Source organism: Scleropages formosus, chromosome 16 (genome assembly GCF_900964775.1).
Source record: "Scleropages formosus chromosome 16, fSclFor1.1, whole genome shotgun sequence".
NCBI lineage: Eukaryota > Metazoa > Chordata > Actinopteri > Osteoglossiformes > Osteoglossidae > Scleropages > Scleropages formosus.
In genome coordinates, this window is record NC_041821.1 from 5,404,396 (window position 1) to 5,419,825 (window position 15,430).

General features: G+C 51.6%; 1 protein-coding gene across 6 annotated transcripts in view; it reads right to left on the reverse strand.

Moving 5' to 3' along the window:
* Positions 1-2,382: 2,382 nt before the first annotated feature.
* lef1 (lymphoid enhancer-binding factor 1) overlaps positions 2,383-15,430 on the reverse strand; it is a 35,192-nt gene continuing 22,144 nt past the window's right edge. Inside the window, exons 5-11 of one of the 6 annotated variants that reach the window (XM_018735621.2) lie at positions 14,758-14,848; positions 12,859-12,978; positions 11,592-11,754; positions 10,911-11,018; positions 9,309-9,348; positions 8,775-8,815; positions 2,885-2,957 (exon numbers count right to left, since the gene is read on the reverse strand). In XM_018735621.2, coding sequence (XP_018591137.1) covers positions 8,781-8,815; positions 9,309-9,348; positions 10,911-11,018; positions 11,592-11,754; positions 12,859-12,978; positions 14,758-14,848 — 557 coding nt within the window. In that variant the 3' untranslated portion in view covers positions 2,885-2,957; positions 8,775-8,780. Of the gene's footprint in view, positions 2,958-8,774; positions 8,816-9,308; positions 9,358-10,910; positions 11,019-11,591; positions 11,755-12,858; positions 12,979-14,757; positions 14,849-15,430 lie in introns of all 6 variants that reach the window. The other 5 variants (XM_018735620.2, XM_018735619.2, XM_018735618.2 and 2 more) reach the window with 5 other exon arrangements.

The window sequence follows — 15,430 nt, forward strand, 5'->3', positions numbered from 1 at the left end:
TATTTCTGGAGTTCAAAGCGACGTCGCTGTAGCGCGAACCAAAGGGTCACTTGGCGGGTCGTGCTAATGGGCTCGTAATGCAGCGCAGTATGGCGCACAGCTTCCACAGTGCTCTCCATGCCTCCTCTGCATCGATGCTCTGCCCCAAGCAAAGATACCGTCGGGTCAGCGATACTCACCTGGGCAGAGAGACTCATCGCAGGACGCCGCGTCGTCCACCCCTCAGAACCCCCTCGCCACCCCCACCCGGACCTTGAGCTCATCAGAAATGCATCTCTGCACCACTCAACATCCTCCCATCGATTTATTTTATTTTCTTCTTTTTTTTGTGTGGGGTGGGTAAAGTAGGGCAGGACTTTTATCTGCATGGATTTTTATTTTAATTTCAACATGTCCAGGACGAAGCTTTGATGTGGATAGTGATGCTCAGGGCGTGACCGTGACCAGCACCATTTTGGCTCAGTCGATAATCCGCTGCCCCCCCGAAGCTGTCTTTTAATCAATATGCCTTCTGTCCGCAGGCCCTGAATATCAATCGCATAACCCTTTCCATCCCAGATCATATATTTATATAGTGTGTGTATATGTATATATACACCCGCTCAGAATAAATCAGTTATTGAAGCTGGATGGTCTATTTATATATATATACACACACCTACATTTTTTGTGTGTGTGTGTGTGTGTGTGTGTGTGTGTGTGTGTGTGTGTGTGTGTGGGCAGTGGGTTGGACCGGGTCCTGCTCTCCAGTGGGTCTGGGGTTCGAGTCCTACTTGGGGTGCCTTGTGATGGACTGGCGTCCCGTCCTGGGTGTGTCCCCTCCCCCTCCGGCCTTACGCCATGTTGCCGGGTAGGCTCCGGTTCCCCGCGACCCCGTATGGGACAAGCGGTTCAGAAAATGTGTGTGTGTGTGTGTGTGTGTGCGTGTGTGTGTGTGTGCGCGTGTGTGTGTGTGTGTGTATACACATATATATATACACACACACACTTTTTTCCAAATGCACCTATGTTTGTAAGAGACAGCCAAATAATGCTGAAAACTGCATTAATATCCATGTGTTGCATGTAGGTATGTGGGGGGGTCTCACATTTCATTTTGGGTGCTGGGCTTCACCTGCAAAACACAGTAAATCTAAGGTAATTACCAACATCCTTATAGCAACAGTTGGTAACTTATGGTTAACTGTTCTATTCCGATGTATTTTAATTCACACCATTTAATACCTATTAGCATAAAATATTATGAAAACGGCACCATCGGTGCACCTGTACCAAGTACCACTTCAGAACGGCCTGCGAGTGCAGGTAAGTCACCAGGATTTTGGGATCAACGAAACTTGTTTACCAGCCTTTAGTTTGAGTGAAGGAGACAAACACAGTGATGATCCACTTTTCAAGGGGAGCTGATCTGCTGTGAACAGCGATACTGTGGGATACTGTGGCCTTCTGGGTAATCGAACCCAGGTCTTCGCCCAGCTTGCACTTCTCCCACTCACCAGTAGGAGGTAGTATCGACACCAGCACCCTCAGCTGTAAGAGCGCAGCGTCGGCACTGGAGGCCCGCAGTAACGCACCATAAACGCACCAGTTCCAAAGATCCAAGACCAGTCGATGCTGTTTCTTTATTTATTTTTTTCTTAAAAAAAAGAAAAAAAAAAAACATGTCAAAACAGTTCAGATGCAAACACTTGGCAGCAAAGTGCTGGACCAAGACGACAACATGATTAAAACGTAGGATTGGAACGCATTGAGTATACTGCAACAAATAAAAAAAATAATTAAAAAAATACAGAAATACTTGCATGGAATAAACATGGCAAAAGACGGCACTATTCGCTACCGGAAGGAGAAGACAAAAGTACGTTACAGTAAAAGAAAGTCTGTCAAGTGCTGGGTAAATAGATATATATATTTGCTTCATTGGTCTGTTGGGAGGGGGTGCGGTGGCGCAGTGGGTTGGACCGCAGTCCTGCTCTCCGGTGGGTCTGGGGTTCAAGTCCCGCTTGGGGTGCCTTGCGGCGGACTGGCGTCCCGTCCTGGGTATGTCCCCTTCCCCCTCCGGCCTTACGCCCTGTGTTGCCGGGTAGGCTCCGGTTCCCCGTGACCCCGTAAGGGACAAGCGGTTCTGAAAATGTGTGTGTGTGTGTGTGTGGTCTGTTGGGAACAATAAAATAGAGGCTTCCGAGCACGTTTTATGGTCTCTGTCCATATTTCACCTCCAGGAATAGAGAAGAGGAGCTCGTGTGTCGTGATGCCGTTCGTAAGAAGGACGAGCTGAGATCCCCGGGACCCGTGAGAGCGACAAAGTCACCGTTGGCGAGAAATAACGGCGAGGAGAAGCCTACGTGTTCCTAATTTCAGCAAGATGCTTCACCTGGGGGGGTTGGGGGGGGGGGGTGAGGGAGAAGCATGGCTCCTGTCTCTGAGCTTATTTCCATAGATACCTGTTTGTAAAAAATTCAAATTAAGGGGGGGGGGGGGCAGCAACTGAAAATATACACCGAGAAACTAATTAAGAATGAAAAAGAAAAATTTTTTTTTAAAAAAATCAAAATCAAATTTGAACCTCGAACCAGAAATCAGTGCCCATGTGTTCTGTGTCACTTGGTTTTTTTGGAGGGAGGGGACTGAAGAGTTGGAGGTGAGGGAGGGTCTCGCTCCGAGGAAAAGACACTGGGATGGGGAGAGGGGGGTGCTAAATAACTTAGAATAAGTTAGGGAGCAGAGTGGAGTGGGCAAGTGGCCGGGGAGGAGAGCGCCCCCCGGTGGCTGTTTTGTCTGCGCGTGGAGGTGTGAGGAGGCCCCGAGCAGTTGTGATGATTGTCTCCTCGGTGAGCGGCGGCTCGATGGGGGGGGGGGGGACTGGGATGGTGGGATCTAGCAGGCTTCCATCTCTAAATGGGGGCCCATGGCTGCAGACTTGGCTTTGCAGGTGGAGAAAGTGGCTCGTTTTCCACCTGTGAGAGAAAGAAAAAGAGCAACAGCTGAGCGCGCGTGTGTGTGTGTGAGATCACCCTAATGAAGGCTCCCCACACACACACACACACACACACACACGCACGCCACTGTCGGTTATGTTTTCTTCCTTAGCTATACTGGTTGTAAGTACAGCCGACGTTTTGTGCATTTCCACACGTGGGTTCGTGACACACTTCCACTGGCGTTCAAATCCCTGAAGGTCGCGGGTTCGAATCCCAGATCGTGCTGTGGTGCCCTTGATCAAGGTACTTACACTGAACTGATAGAGTCAAAATTACCCAGCTGTATAAACAGGGAAATGTAAGTTGCCTTGGAGAAAAGCGTCACATAAATAGAGGTTTTCGTGTGTGTGTGACAGGCTGAGAAGGACTATTGCAAAACTCCTGAAAGCTCAGAAGTCGCGTCCTGTCAGGGGTTGGAGTAGTGCACCAGCCATCTCGGTCACATCGGTCGACTACAGGATGTCCTTCCAGAACGCGTCGCATCCAGCAGGGGGCGCTACAGCCACGCCGTCCGACCGACGACTCCCGACTGGAGATCTCCGCCGTACCCCGGCGTCTCGGCACCCACGCCGCTTTAACGCACGAGGATGAAAAAGGACGGGAGACCGCGGCAGCCTGCCCCGGGGGGGCGGGGGTGGCGACCCCGACCCGGGAGAGGTCGCGTCCGTGAAGGCGTCCCGCCGCTTCTATTTACCTCCCCTGGCCCTTTTTCATCCCGGGCAGCTGTTCCTGGGAAGGGTTTTCCTCTGCAGCCCAGATGAAAAGTGCCGGGCTTCCTGTCCGGGAAAGGTGCCTGGGGCGGGGGAGGGGTCGGGCCCACCCCGCACAAACGCCGGGATTGAGGAGCGCCTGACCCCCCCCAGCCACCGCCACCATTACCGCTCAGGAATGCCGGCTGGACGTGCAGGAAATGAAACACTCCTCTGTTGTGAGGGGCGCCCTCCCACCCCCCCGCGCGCGCACTCCTCCACTCCCCCCCCCCCCACCCCCACCAGCCGGCCAGCCGAACCCCCTTTGAAGTGAGGGAGGTTAAGATAACTGGCCTGGCCTCGCAGCCCTCAATCGCGGCCTTCACCTCCCGGCGCAAATCAAAGCGCCGGCAGCCCCAACTGCCCGGCCGCCTTGGGCTATTCCTTTGAGCCACCGCGCGCGCACACAAACACACACACACACACACACACACACACACACACCAACACAAAAAACATCCCTAAAATCAAGTTTATAAATAAGTCAGAGCAGGAAGCGCGTAGAGAACGGCGGCCGACAAGCGGCCAACGCAGACTCCGGTGGCACCGCGGAACGGGCGATTTGGAAGCGAATGCCTTCCGCGAGAAAGGAATTTTCTAGAAAGGAAATGCCAGATGAGTCGATCTTTTGTGCCGCGCGTGTCTGGCTCTGCGGATCGGAGAAGGAGCGGCCATTTCTACCAGAGCTACTTTTAAATGCCAGATTAAAGAAATTCAAACGCGAGGGTCCGAACGGCAGAGCCGCGCTGTAGCGCCTCCTGCCAGCAGCCCGAGCACCCCCCCTCCCCCCACCCCCATGTTTTAAGGCCTTAATGACAGAGCTGAGCGGGTCCAAGTGGTGCAGTAATTATTTCAGCTGTTTCTCTACTGGTCCAGAAGTGGCTTTCGGCGCCTGTGTTTACTTTGCTGGGCTGTACTTTACGCGACCAGAACATGCAACGGGGATCCATCAGAATTTTGGGGGGGGGGGTCCACCAGCAATATTGTTCCATTTCAGCATTGATTTATGAAAATGTTACAAATGCAGCCCAGGCGCAGTGCACGCCATCTGCTCGTCCACACGCTCAGCGCCGTTTCGCATTTGTGTGGACGACGGGCTGGGTTTCATGCGGAAGGCGCTGCCTCTCCAAAACGGTTCCGCACGCCTCCGGCGGCGGGAGCGAACGTGGGGGGGCCCCGTAACGGAGACGCCACCTGGTGGCCATGAAGTTTAGTACCCCCCCAGAGACGAACTTTAAAGGGGAAAACCATTTGCTCGACGAAGAGGACGTGGAGGCTTTGAGCTCATGTCTGGGAACCAGCGAGCACCAGAGAAACCGGATAAAAGGAGTTTTGTGGGGGTGGTGGGTGGGGAGGGGGCGCCGTGTCAAAGAGGCCCATGCGGATCCCTTCAGCGAACCGCAGGCATGCGCCGGGGGAGTCGGGGGGCCCGCCACATCTGAGATCCCACCGAGGGCCGTGCCGCAGCCGGAGCTGAAGGCTAGGGCGGCTAGGGGAGCACGGAGCCCCCCGCCCACAACTCCACAATCGCTCCCTTTGGTGCGGTCGGGCTTCAAAGACGTGGTCGCTGCCACAAGCTAGAGACGGGGGAGGAAGAGGAGGCAGGGGGAGAAGGGAAGGGGATCGGGGGATTCCCCCTTCACGCAGAGCACGGGAAGTCGGAGTTGGGAACTGCAGCCTTGAATCACGGTGTGTGTCTTCCCCTCATGGGAGGGGGCACCAGTCGGTACCAGCAGGTCCGGTAGGAGGGCGAGCAAGGGACCCTGAGGACTCTGGGAAGGCATTACTGCCCAACTTGCAAACAATTCCTAGACAACCAATGTGGTAACTCACAGTACCTGTAACCTGGCATCACAAATGTGGGCGGCGATATGCAAATGAACCCAAAGCCACGATGGGATGCAGCACTGGGCCACGACGTGGACCTGGGCACTGCACGGTTGACAAGCAGGCTTGGTCAAAGCTGTCTTACAGTGTCCTAACCGCTCGCGCCTCTAGCTACCAGCTATCGGATCAGTTTCCATCCCCTTTGGCTGCACCCGGCGCCGGGGTTACTGCGATCTGACCTCCTCTGCGAGGGAGCCATTAGCCGCGCTCACTCTGACACCCCAAGCCCGCGCAGAAGGCTGAACGCTGACCGCGAAGCACGCGACAATGAAACGTGACACGGTCAAGGTAGGCTGTTTGCAGAGAAAACACCCTAACACATGTCACGCGGCACGATATCTCCAGCAGCTCCACCCAGCCGGTGCACATGCACATCTGGAAGAGTTATTGCCAAATGATGGTTCCTGCTCCCGGCCCAAACAATCGCACTGAAAGGACACCTTTGTTACTTTAACCCCCCACCCCCCCCACCGATGTAGAAAAGGCACGGCAACGAAAAGTGGAAACCTGCAGGGTGTGATGGAGCCTCACAGCGATAAACATCTCAAAGACTGCGATGCTAATGACTTGCCCAGATGAAGCGAGGCCGCCGGAGACTGGTGGGGGTGGGCTGGTGAGAGATGCCGGGAGACGGGTGGGAGAGCCCAAGAACGACTAAGTGAAACAGAACAGTTCTGAACGGGGAGTCAAAGTGATGCCGGCGAACGATGACATGACACGAGCTGTCAGCGCCATGCGAGCCTCATCCTTGGAGAGTCAACCCACCAAGGTCAGAATTTAGCGCTCGGTGTTAAAATGCATCAGCGCAACGGATCAAAGAACCTTTCCTCATAGGTTAGGTGTGTTTCACAGACGGTCGTGTTAAAAACAATACAAACATTTTACAATTTCTGAAAATGTACTTTTAATTGCATTTTTTGGCAGTTTTTATATATATATGTTATATATTCAAAAAAATCTCTGCAGTGGAGTGAACGCAGCCTGCGTTTACCCTCCGAGCCAAAAGGTGGCAGTAAAGTTCACCCAAACATATTAGGACTGTGGCACCACCTTAATTCAACTAACTTCCGCAGTGTTTACAGCTCGTGTCGGGTATTCCCGAGTCAATGGTCAGTAAGAACATTACAAAAACTGCACGTTTATTTGGCAAATTGGTCAACAGCAATCAGCAGGGAACGATTTTTTTTAAATTATAGCTATATGCAGGATCTTTCCGGAAGTTAATTTGTAAATAAATCAAGGAAAGTCTATTTTATTTTTATATATTTTATAATTTTGTTGATTGTGATTTAATGGTAGCGATGATTTTAGAGTGAAAACGAAGCAAGTCCCGAATACACCGAGTTTCAATCGTTCATAGGTTGAAGGCCAGCGAATTTACAGACTCGACCAATTAACAAACACGTACAGAACAGGCAAAACCGATACGTCGTTACCGTATCAATGTCACACACTATGGGTGTGAGGGCATTAAAAAAGAAATAGACAAATAAGTTAATTTGGAGATGTTTCCTGGAGTCTAAGCTCAGCTAACCTCAATCCAGCTCATGAGATCTGCATAAATTGACTGCTTCAGAATTGCTCCAATGTTCTCGGTATTATGTATATTAGTTTCAGGTTGTCAGAACGCATCAGCCAAGGCGTCAATCCGCGCTCTGCTCTGCACGGCTAATTACTGGATCCGAGCTGGTGGGCTTTCCGCGCTGCCTTTGTGAAAAAGGGGAGCCTCGTTCCAGATCGGAACGGCGGCCAACGATGGGGGGACGCCCACGGCCGAGGTTCGCCGGGAGTCACCGGGCCGACGGTCAGTACAACGGCGGATCCCTGCTCCCTCCGCTCAGATCGGGCCAGCTACAATTGACCTCTGACCTCCGACTCTCAAAGAGACGGGAAACAGAAAGGGCAAGTGGAGGCTGCTGGGGGAAAAAAATACGGGTCAATTATGTAATCTGCGATGTTCCACTCCTTACGTGGCATTAATCAACAGCGAACGTAAAATCTCGACTTCTCCCTGAACAGTATTTAAGGTTCCTTCCAAGCTAATCCGTTCATAGGAAAATGTACCCCCGCATTGGTAACTATCTTTTTAAAAATGCCTTTTTTGAAATAGAAAAAAAAGCCAGCCGTGCAACAGAAGGCCATGCGGCTTTCAGTAAATTTATGGGTAGTTGTGAGTCACACGGCTCTGGTTGCGGTTCGAGTCGGCACACTCGGCTATGGGAGCAAATTCTGGCAGAGGCACGCTAAATTCATGGCATCGTACTGCCTCCATATGCTGCCCATATGAGCCAGCGTAGGAAGACGGGTGGGGGGGGGGGCTACAGATTGACGGCTGAACTTTCACATAATCTCAGGCGGGAAGGGCGTTTCCCAGGATCAGGAATGAGACGAGCCGCTCTTCCAGATCTTACGGGAGCCAAGGAAAGATCCAGGCTTTGGGGGATGCCACTCAACAGCTAATAAAGGATTTTGTAGCGAGCTGAAAGTTCGGTGCCGGAAAGCAGCACTCATCTGAAAAGCATTTAACTGTGGAATAATAATTACAGTGATTTTTTTTCTTCCTTGCAAAACTTCATTAATCCACACGCTTTGGCTAAATTAACATCTCGGAATGGTCGAGGGAAAAGTGTCTGCTTTGACTTTTCCATTCTCCCCTCTTGCTGGGCTTTAGCCATCCCATCTTTGTGAATGGGTTACTCCTGCCTTATGCTAATCCATATAATTGCATCAGAAATGTTAATCTCTTGACAACAAAAGGATAGTGAGGGGAGAGAAGTGTGCCAGCATTTGCTTGTAGATTACAGTTTTTGGCATTCATAAACCCACATGCATCAAAAACGACATTACAAAGCATTCAAGACACAGGCAAGTGGCATGCAGAATATAAATGTGTGTGAGAGTGTGTGTCTGTGTGTGTGGAGGAGGAGGTGGTGGTGGCAGCAGCATTGACCGGGGTCATCTAACAGGAAGAGAGGCTGTAGTGCCCAGCTCTTTGTGTTAGCCCACTGTAACCAAATGTGACCGGTGGGCCCCGAAAGGATGGTTTTCACACCGACTTTCCGGATTAGTCTGTAAATACAGTGCACCACGTTCTCGCTGTTCCACAACTTAGTCCACTTGTTTAAACGGCATTTAAATGTAACGGAGATCTCCTTACCATTGGTCAGATGTAAGCGGTTTTCATTCTCTGGGCTGTACCTGCAGAAAATTGGACCTTTTAATACGTTTCGCCGCTGGACAGCAAAGCACTCACCGTCCACTCGCGTTTAGAGAAACCAGTTTAACAGAAAATCAGACTTTTACGCAGATCATACGGACACGCAGCCATGGCTTTAGTCGCTCAGTAAGCAGATAGACACAAAGTGACTGAGCAACCACAGGGCTCACCCTTCATCTACCCACCATCACGACAGGGTCATCACAGACTAATCCCAAAGCCCGGGAGAGTGTGTGCATGTGTGTGTGTGTGTGTGGGTGTGGGTGGGTGGGTGGGGGTGCGTGTGTGTTGTGGCTAAGTGCTATCGTGCAGCTCGCGAGTCAAGGTTGGTCATGTCTCGGTCATGACTCGGTTGCCCCATGAACCTCAACAGTTGATGAGATGCAACCGTCAACCAATGTGTGACTCCAGTCCAATGAGGCGAGGCGTGTTGGGGCGCGGGTGGGGGGGTGGATAATTAAATGTGGTAATTACCCGACGCCGCCTCCTGCATCTTCTCCCGCTTCCGCTTCTTCTTCTTTCCCTAGAAAATATCCAGGTGAACGCTTAAAGTGTGGCTCCAGCACTCATGTTCACTAGACCAGCCCTGCTGCCGTTTGCCAGGTTGACCCGCTCCCTTGGCCCCGCCCCAGGGCCCCATCACCCAACCGCACGCCGAGCAGACGTCGGGTCCGGCTCCTAAGCGCCACATTACATGCAGACCCACCCCTGCCGGGTTTATTTTGGACAAAGGCTCGGGTGTCGGGCCCAGGTACGACCGAGCGGAGCCCTCTGGGCTCAAATGAAGGCAAATGGGCTGCGGTTTCCTGCTGTAAATTGGAATAATCCACTTACTCCTCGGTTAATCTGCGCAGCTGCGGCGCGCAATGCTCCGCGCAACGCGGCAGCGTACGGCCCGGAAACGATCCTGGGCCCGGTGAAATTTGAACTCGTAAGCATACGATGCGTTACGAAAAATCATACGCCCAATACGTATTTCAATCGGGATTCGTACGTCTATCGTTTTTTTTTTTCCAGTCACACCAAATGGTAAAGGAGAGTCTTTTTTTAAAAAAAGTCATGCAGGACAGAGCGAGGTCCCGCTAATCTGTGTAATCTCCTTCCGCGGGGTGAGAACGCTGGAACAGATCAAAGGCAGAGGGGGGCGGGGCCAGGTTCCCGGGGGGTCCGTGGGGAGCCGGATAAACGGCAAACTGTGCTCCTTCGCGGTGTAGTGAACATGAGCGCTGGAGCCACACTTTTTAATAACGCCAGGCACCGGTGCTCTCAGATGGAGAGCGACCACCCCACACACACACACACACACACACACACACACACACACACACACACACCTCTCGATCTCGTATCACAGAGCAACAACACACATTCACAGACATCCTGAGTACGTACAACTATCAGTCATGGCTTTCTGGAGAGGGCCTAAGTATCAATCAAAGTCCCTGGGTTCGAACCTGCTGCTGTAGCACCCTTGATTAAGGTACTCACCGTAATTTAATGCAGTAAAAATTACCCTGCTGTATAAACGGATACATAAATGCAAGCAGCTTAATGTACAAAATTATGATTTAGTACTTAATGTACTAAATATGAGTTAATATTGATTATAATGGTAACAGCTTCACTTTGGGACCCATCAGGAGAGAATTATTGCATCCACACCTGAACCCTGTCCAGCCAATAATAATAATAATAATAATAAATTTAGATAACGCTTTTCTCTGAAGCAACTTACAATGTTAAAGTACCTACAATTATTTACCCGTTTATAAAAGCTGGGTAATTTTACTGGAGCAATTCAGAGTAAGTACCTTGCTCAAGGGTACTACAGCTGGAGTGGGGATTTGAACCTACAACCTTTGGGCTAAAAGGCACCAAGGCTAACAAATGCATTACCAACTGTCTCCAATGATGATGATATTATTATTATTATTATTATTATTGTTGTTGTTGTTGTTGTTGTTAATGGTGATGATGATGATGATGTGATGATGACAATGAAATATTCTACAATGTTGTGGCGAAGGGGGTTCGATGCTGGCCTTCGAGCTGCCGGGTCGTTCTGGTGATACTTACATAATTGTCTCTGGCGGACCATCCAGGATAGAGCTGCATGTGGAGCTGTCGTTCCTTGCGGGCTAATTCGTAATACTTAGCCTGCTCTTCCCGAGATAAAGCGTGCCACTGTTCCGTACAAGAGAGATTAGGAAAAAAGGGGGGGGGGTGGGGGGGTACTCAATTACTGGCATGCACTTTCAAGTTCCCTCCAAAGACACGCGTGCCCGTGTTTTGGGTTTTTTCTTTTTTTTTTTTAAATCCTTTTTAACTTCCCAACGATTTGTATTTTAAAAAAAAAGGGAACATGATGAAGAGATTAACATACGCAGCGAAAACTTTGATTTCATATCAAAACACTGGTTCCAATTGAAGAGACCCCCCCCCCCCCCCATCCCTTCCCCCCCGCACACTGTGTCAGAGAGCAATTACGGCGCGCGGCCGCAGACGACGCTTTGCTGTGGCTCTCTGCCTGATCTGCCCCAGCTTTAGTTAAGGCATTAAATACATTTAGTGGCTCCTTTCTACAGTTTGGGGGGGGTGGGGGATACGGCTTGTCGTTTCAAGGCCGCTGCATTTTTCAGCCAATTTCGATAACTGTCCGCTCCCTGGCCTTGTTTACGGTTAATGGGCCGGGGCAGAGCAACGGGCACCCCCCCCCCCCCGACCCCCACCCGACGTCTCCGCGCCGTCTCCACGCACCCTCCTGCCCAGGATCTGGTTGATGGCGGCGCTCTCCTTCAGCGTGCACTCGGCCACCACGTTCGCCCGCATCTCTTTCATGTAGAGCATGAACGCGTTTAGAGGCTTCTTGATGTGAGGTCTTTTGGGCTCCTGCTCCTTTCTCTGTTCGTGTTGAGGTTTCCTGTGGAAGGGGTGGGACGGACGGACGGACACACACACACACACACACACACACAAAAAAAGCTCAGCCGAGGCAAACAATGGGGCGACGCGACGCTGCCCCGGTGGCCCTCGTTCCCTCGGTTCTCCTGAACCTTAACCGCGTTCCCCAGGCGGCTGCTGTTTGTTCTGGAAACATCCAGAAACGCCGAGCAGCAACAGCAGCGACGGACACATCACCCTCACGGCCGCCTCCTCGAGGAAGGGAAACGCTCGCAAGCACGGTCTCCTGAAGCACGGTCACGTGTTCGCACCCTGAACGCTGCCCATGTCAAACCAGAACATCTAAAGGAAGGAGGATCCATCTGAAAACCTTCACGTTACCGATACATTCGAAATTCACTGCGTAAAAATGTATGTATATTTTAAAAATACGGAAAAACAGAGCATCAGTAAAGTAAATACAGCCGGTGGAGCGGCGGTGAGGGACATACGTGTGTAACCGAAAGGTTGTCAGCTGTTAGACCCCCAGACTCAGCTACTGTAGAACCACCGATCAATGTACTCGCCCAGAACCAGTACGGTAAAAATTACTCTGCTGTAGGACCTCTGATCAATGTACTCACCCAGAACCGGTATGGTAAAAATTACTTTGCTGTAGAACCACCGACCAATGTACTCACCGAGAACCGGTATGGTAAAAATTACCCTGCTATACCACACACACACACACACATTTCCAGAACCGCTTGTCCCATACGGGGTCACGGGGAACCGGAACATAACCCGGCAACACAGGGCGTAAGGCCGGAGGGGGAGGGGACACACCCAGGACGGGACGCCAGTCCGCCGCAAGGCACCCCAAGCGGGATTCGAACCCCAGACCCACTGGAGAGCAGGACTGTGGTCCAACCCCCCCCCCCCCGCTATACCATCCTTAATCAATATAGTTACCCAGAAGCGAAACAGGAGAAACGACCCTGCTGCCGTACCCTTAATGAATGTAGTTACACTGAATAGGTAGTGTAAAAATTACCCTGCTGTAAAAATGGGTGAAACGCAGTAAATTCCGTGGCACAAGCATCAGCAAAACGACACTGTTGATGAGCTAGAGAGAGGAACTCACATGTGCATGAGGTCGGCGTCACCTTGAGGCTCGTGTTTAACCTGCGGGTTCACGATGGCGGGGTGGGGGATGCCCGTGGCGTGTGGCCCCGGCGGTCCGGGCACCATGTGGTGGGAAAACCTGGAGGAAAATACGCCGACGTGAGGGTCCTCGGCCCAACAACCAGGAAGCGGGATCCACTAACTCCTCTCGAGATGAAAAACACTTAACAAAAATCCCTGTACCCAATTCCCACCGATTACGCTACACGTGTGGAGAAAATACCCATGATAGATGAGCCTTAAAGACAGCAAGAAGCAACAGGAACGACAACGTCTGAACCCCGTAGCGCCTTTTATGGCCTCGGCCTGTCGGGTGACACAGAGGGGGAAGTACGACGTGTCGGAACGCGGCGTCTCTAATCTCGTCTGGGGACGTTTGGAAAAGGACTTCTGGAAACAAGGGGGATGCCGCACCATTCGGACGCGAACGAAACGGCTTTGCGCCGAAGGGATCGCGGAAATCCGCACGCTGCCAAGTCGCGAGGCGAGCACCGTTTCCCAGAATGCACCGCAGCACCTGGGACATAGCCCGAAGGCACGGGCACTGTCTCGCATGGTGGATCCCACCCCCCGGGACTATGGTTAATGGTACCCGGGGAGGCAGCCAGCGCCCCGCTAATTGAGTTTACCTGCAGTACCCAAAGGCACAGGCCACGGGTGCGAGGGGCTAAAAAGAGGAAGAGGCCTGGAGCAAAGAGCACGTGGCTACGCCCTCGTTCCTGCACCGCAGAACCACCCAAACGCTGCATCCACGTCACAGCCAACCGATTAAACGGAGACGTCTCAGGAAAACGGAAACACGCCAAAATTTACCGTTCCCGCATTTTTTTAATGCCGTTTTACCTTCAGCGTTTTCCTCTTTTCATAAAAAAAATATTTAAATTTTTCCATTCCAGTGCGTCCGCAGAGCTTTTTTCAATCGCGCACATAGTTATGGTACCAAACATAGTCCTGCATATCTGTTCACCCTGTGCTGCAGGCTTTTTTACCCTGTTTTTTCATTTTATCCCTGTGCACCTATACACTCTTCACTAGACACCTTTTAAATTTGCATAAGAAGTAAGAACAATGAATTTTCTCTTTATTTTCTCTTTATTTCATTACATTTTGCTCAACTTACTTTTCCCTTCTACTCTACGATTTAAATAAATGCAGGAATTAGTTAAAGATTTGTTCTTTATAGTTGCTGATTTCAAAAAATATTTGTCGTGGGTCAGAAGAGTAAAAGCAAGGTACTGGAAGCCACACAAACATGAAGAGTGTGGGGTAAATGCACGCTGGCTAGGGGGTCCGCCATCACATCTAAAGGTTGTGGGTTCAAATCCCACCTCCTGCTGTAGAGTGTTTGATCAAGGAATTGCTCTGGTAAAAACTACCCAGCTGTATAAACAGGAAAATCACTGTAAACTTGTTTTGGAGGAGGGATCAGGTAAATGTTCCCAACGGCCACCTGTAACCCAGGCAAACCCACGGTTTTCACCTCTATGTCCTGTTCCCCATTAAAGAGCGTTTAAGGTTCAAGCCCTGGACCACATCCGCTGGAGGAGGTCCACCGATCCGAGGCGGGGAAGGCGGTACGCTCGGAGGAAGGATCCCTTGACCAAAAGGGACGGAGGGACCCATTGACCCACCCCCAGCGTGGGCTGTGGAGCAGGGTTCGAAGCTGCACCACGGAGGCCTTTGAGAAGGAGGGGTGTTTAGAGACAGACGAACGTCTGCCGTGGTCCGACCGAGGTACGCCTCCAAAACCGCGGCAGAATCGAGGGCCTCGGCGGGTCCTTCGTGGGTGGAAACATCTGGCTTTTCCACCGCAGGGTTCACCTCCCTCAGAGCGAAGGAGGCAGTGGGGGGGACTTACCATCCGAGAGGCGGGGTGATTTGACCGACTCCTCCGGGAGACAGGGGGTAGAAGTTGGGCATGTCGGGCCCTGGATGATGCCTTGGCATTCCTGGTGGGGGGAGGGGGAGACCACCGTGTTAAGAACATCGGTCACGGATGATCGCTGCAAACCCAGCATTTCCAAAACCTTTCGACAGCATCGTCGTCTCCAAACGTTCACAACATCAGCAGAGGTTTGGGTTGTGCTGAGCGTGGCGTTCCGAAGGGGTGCGGCACTAAGTCGAAATCCTGGAGCGGGCCCGTCCGGACGGGTCAAAGTTCACTCGAGCACAAGTAACCCAAAAAGGGTGCTCTCTTACATGAGAGAAGGAATCAACACGAAGGAGATGGGTTCAAATCCAGCTCGGTCTTTGGGGTGTTTACATGTTCTCCCCACGTTCACGTGAGTTTCCACCAGGTGCTCTGGTTTCCTCCCACACTCAACAGACTTGTTCCAGATGAATAAGTGGCTAAATTGCCTGTAGCGAGTGGGTGAATGAGTGTGGGTGACTGATTTGCATCCTGACCAGGGAGCCGCACCCTGCCACACACGTCACGTCTCCTGGATAGACTCTGGACCACCATGACCTGCAAGCGGTTACTGTTACTAGGTGAACAGACGGATTAATGGTGGACTTGCACGAGTTCCACC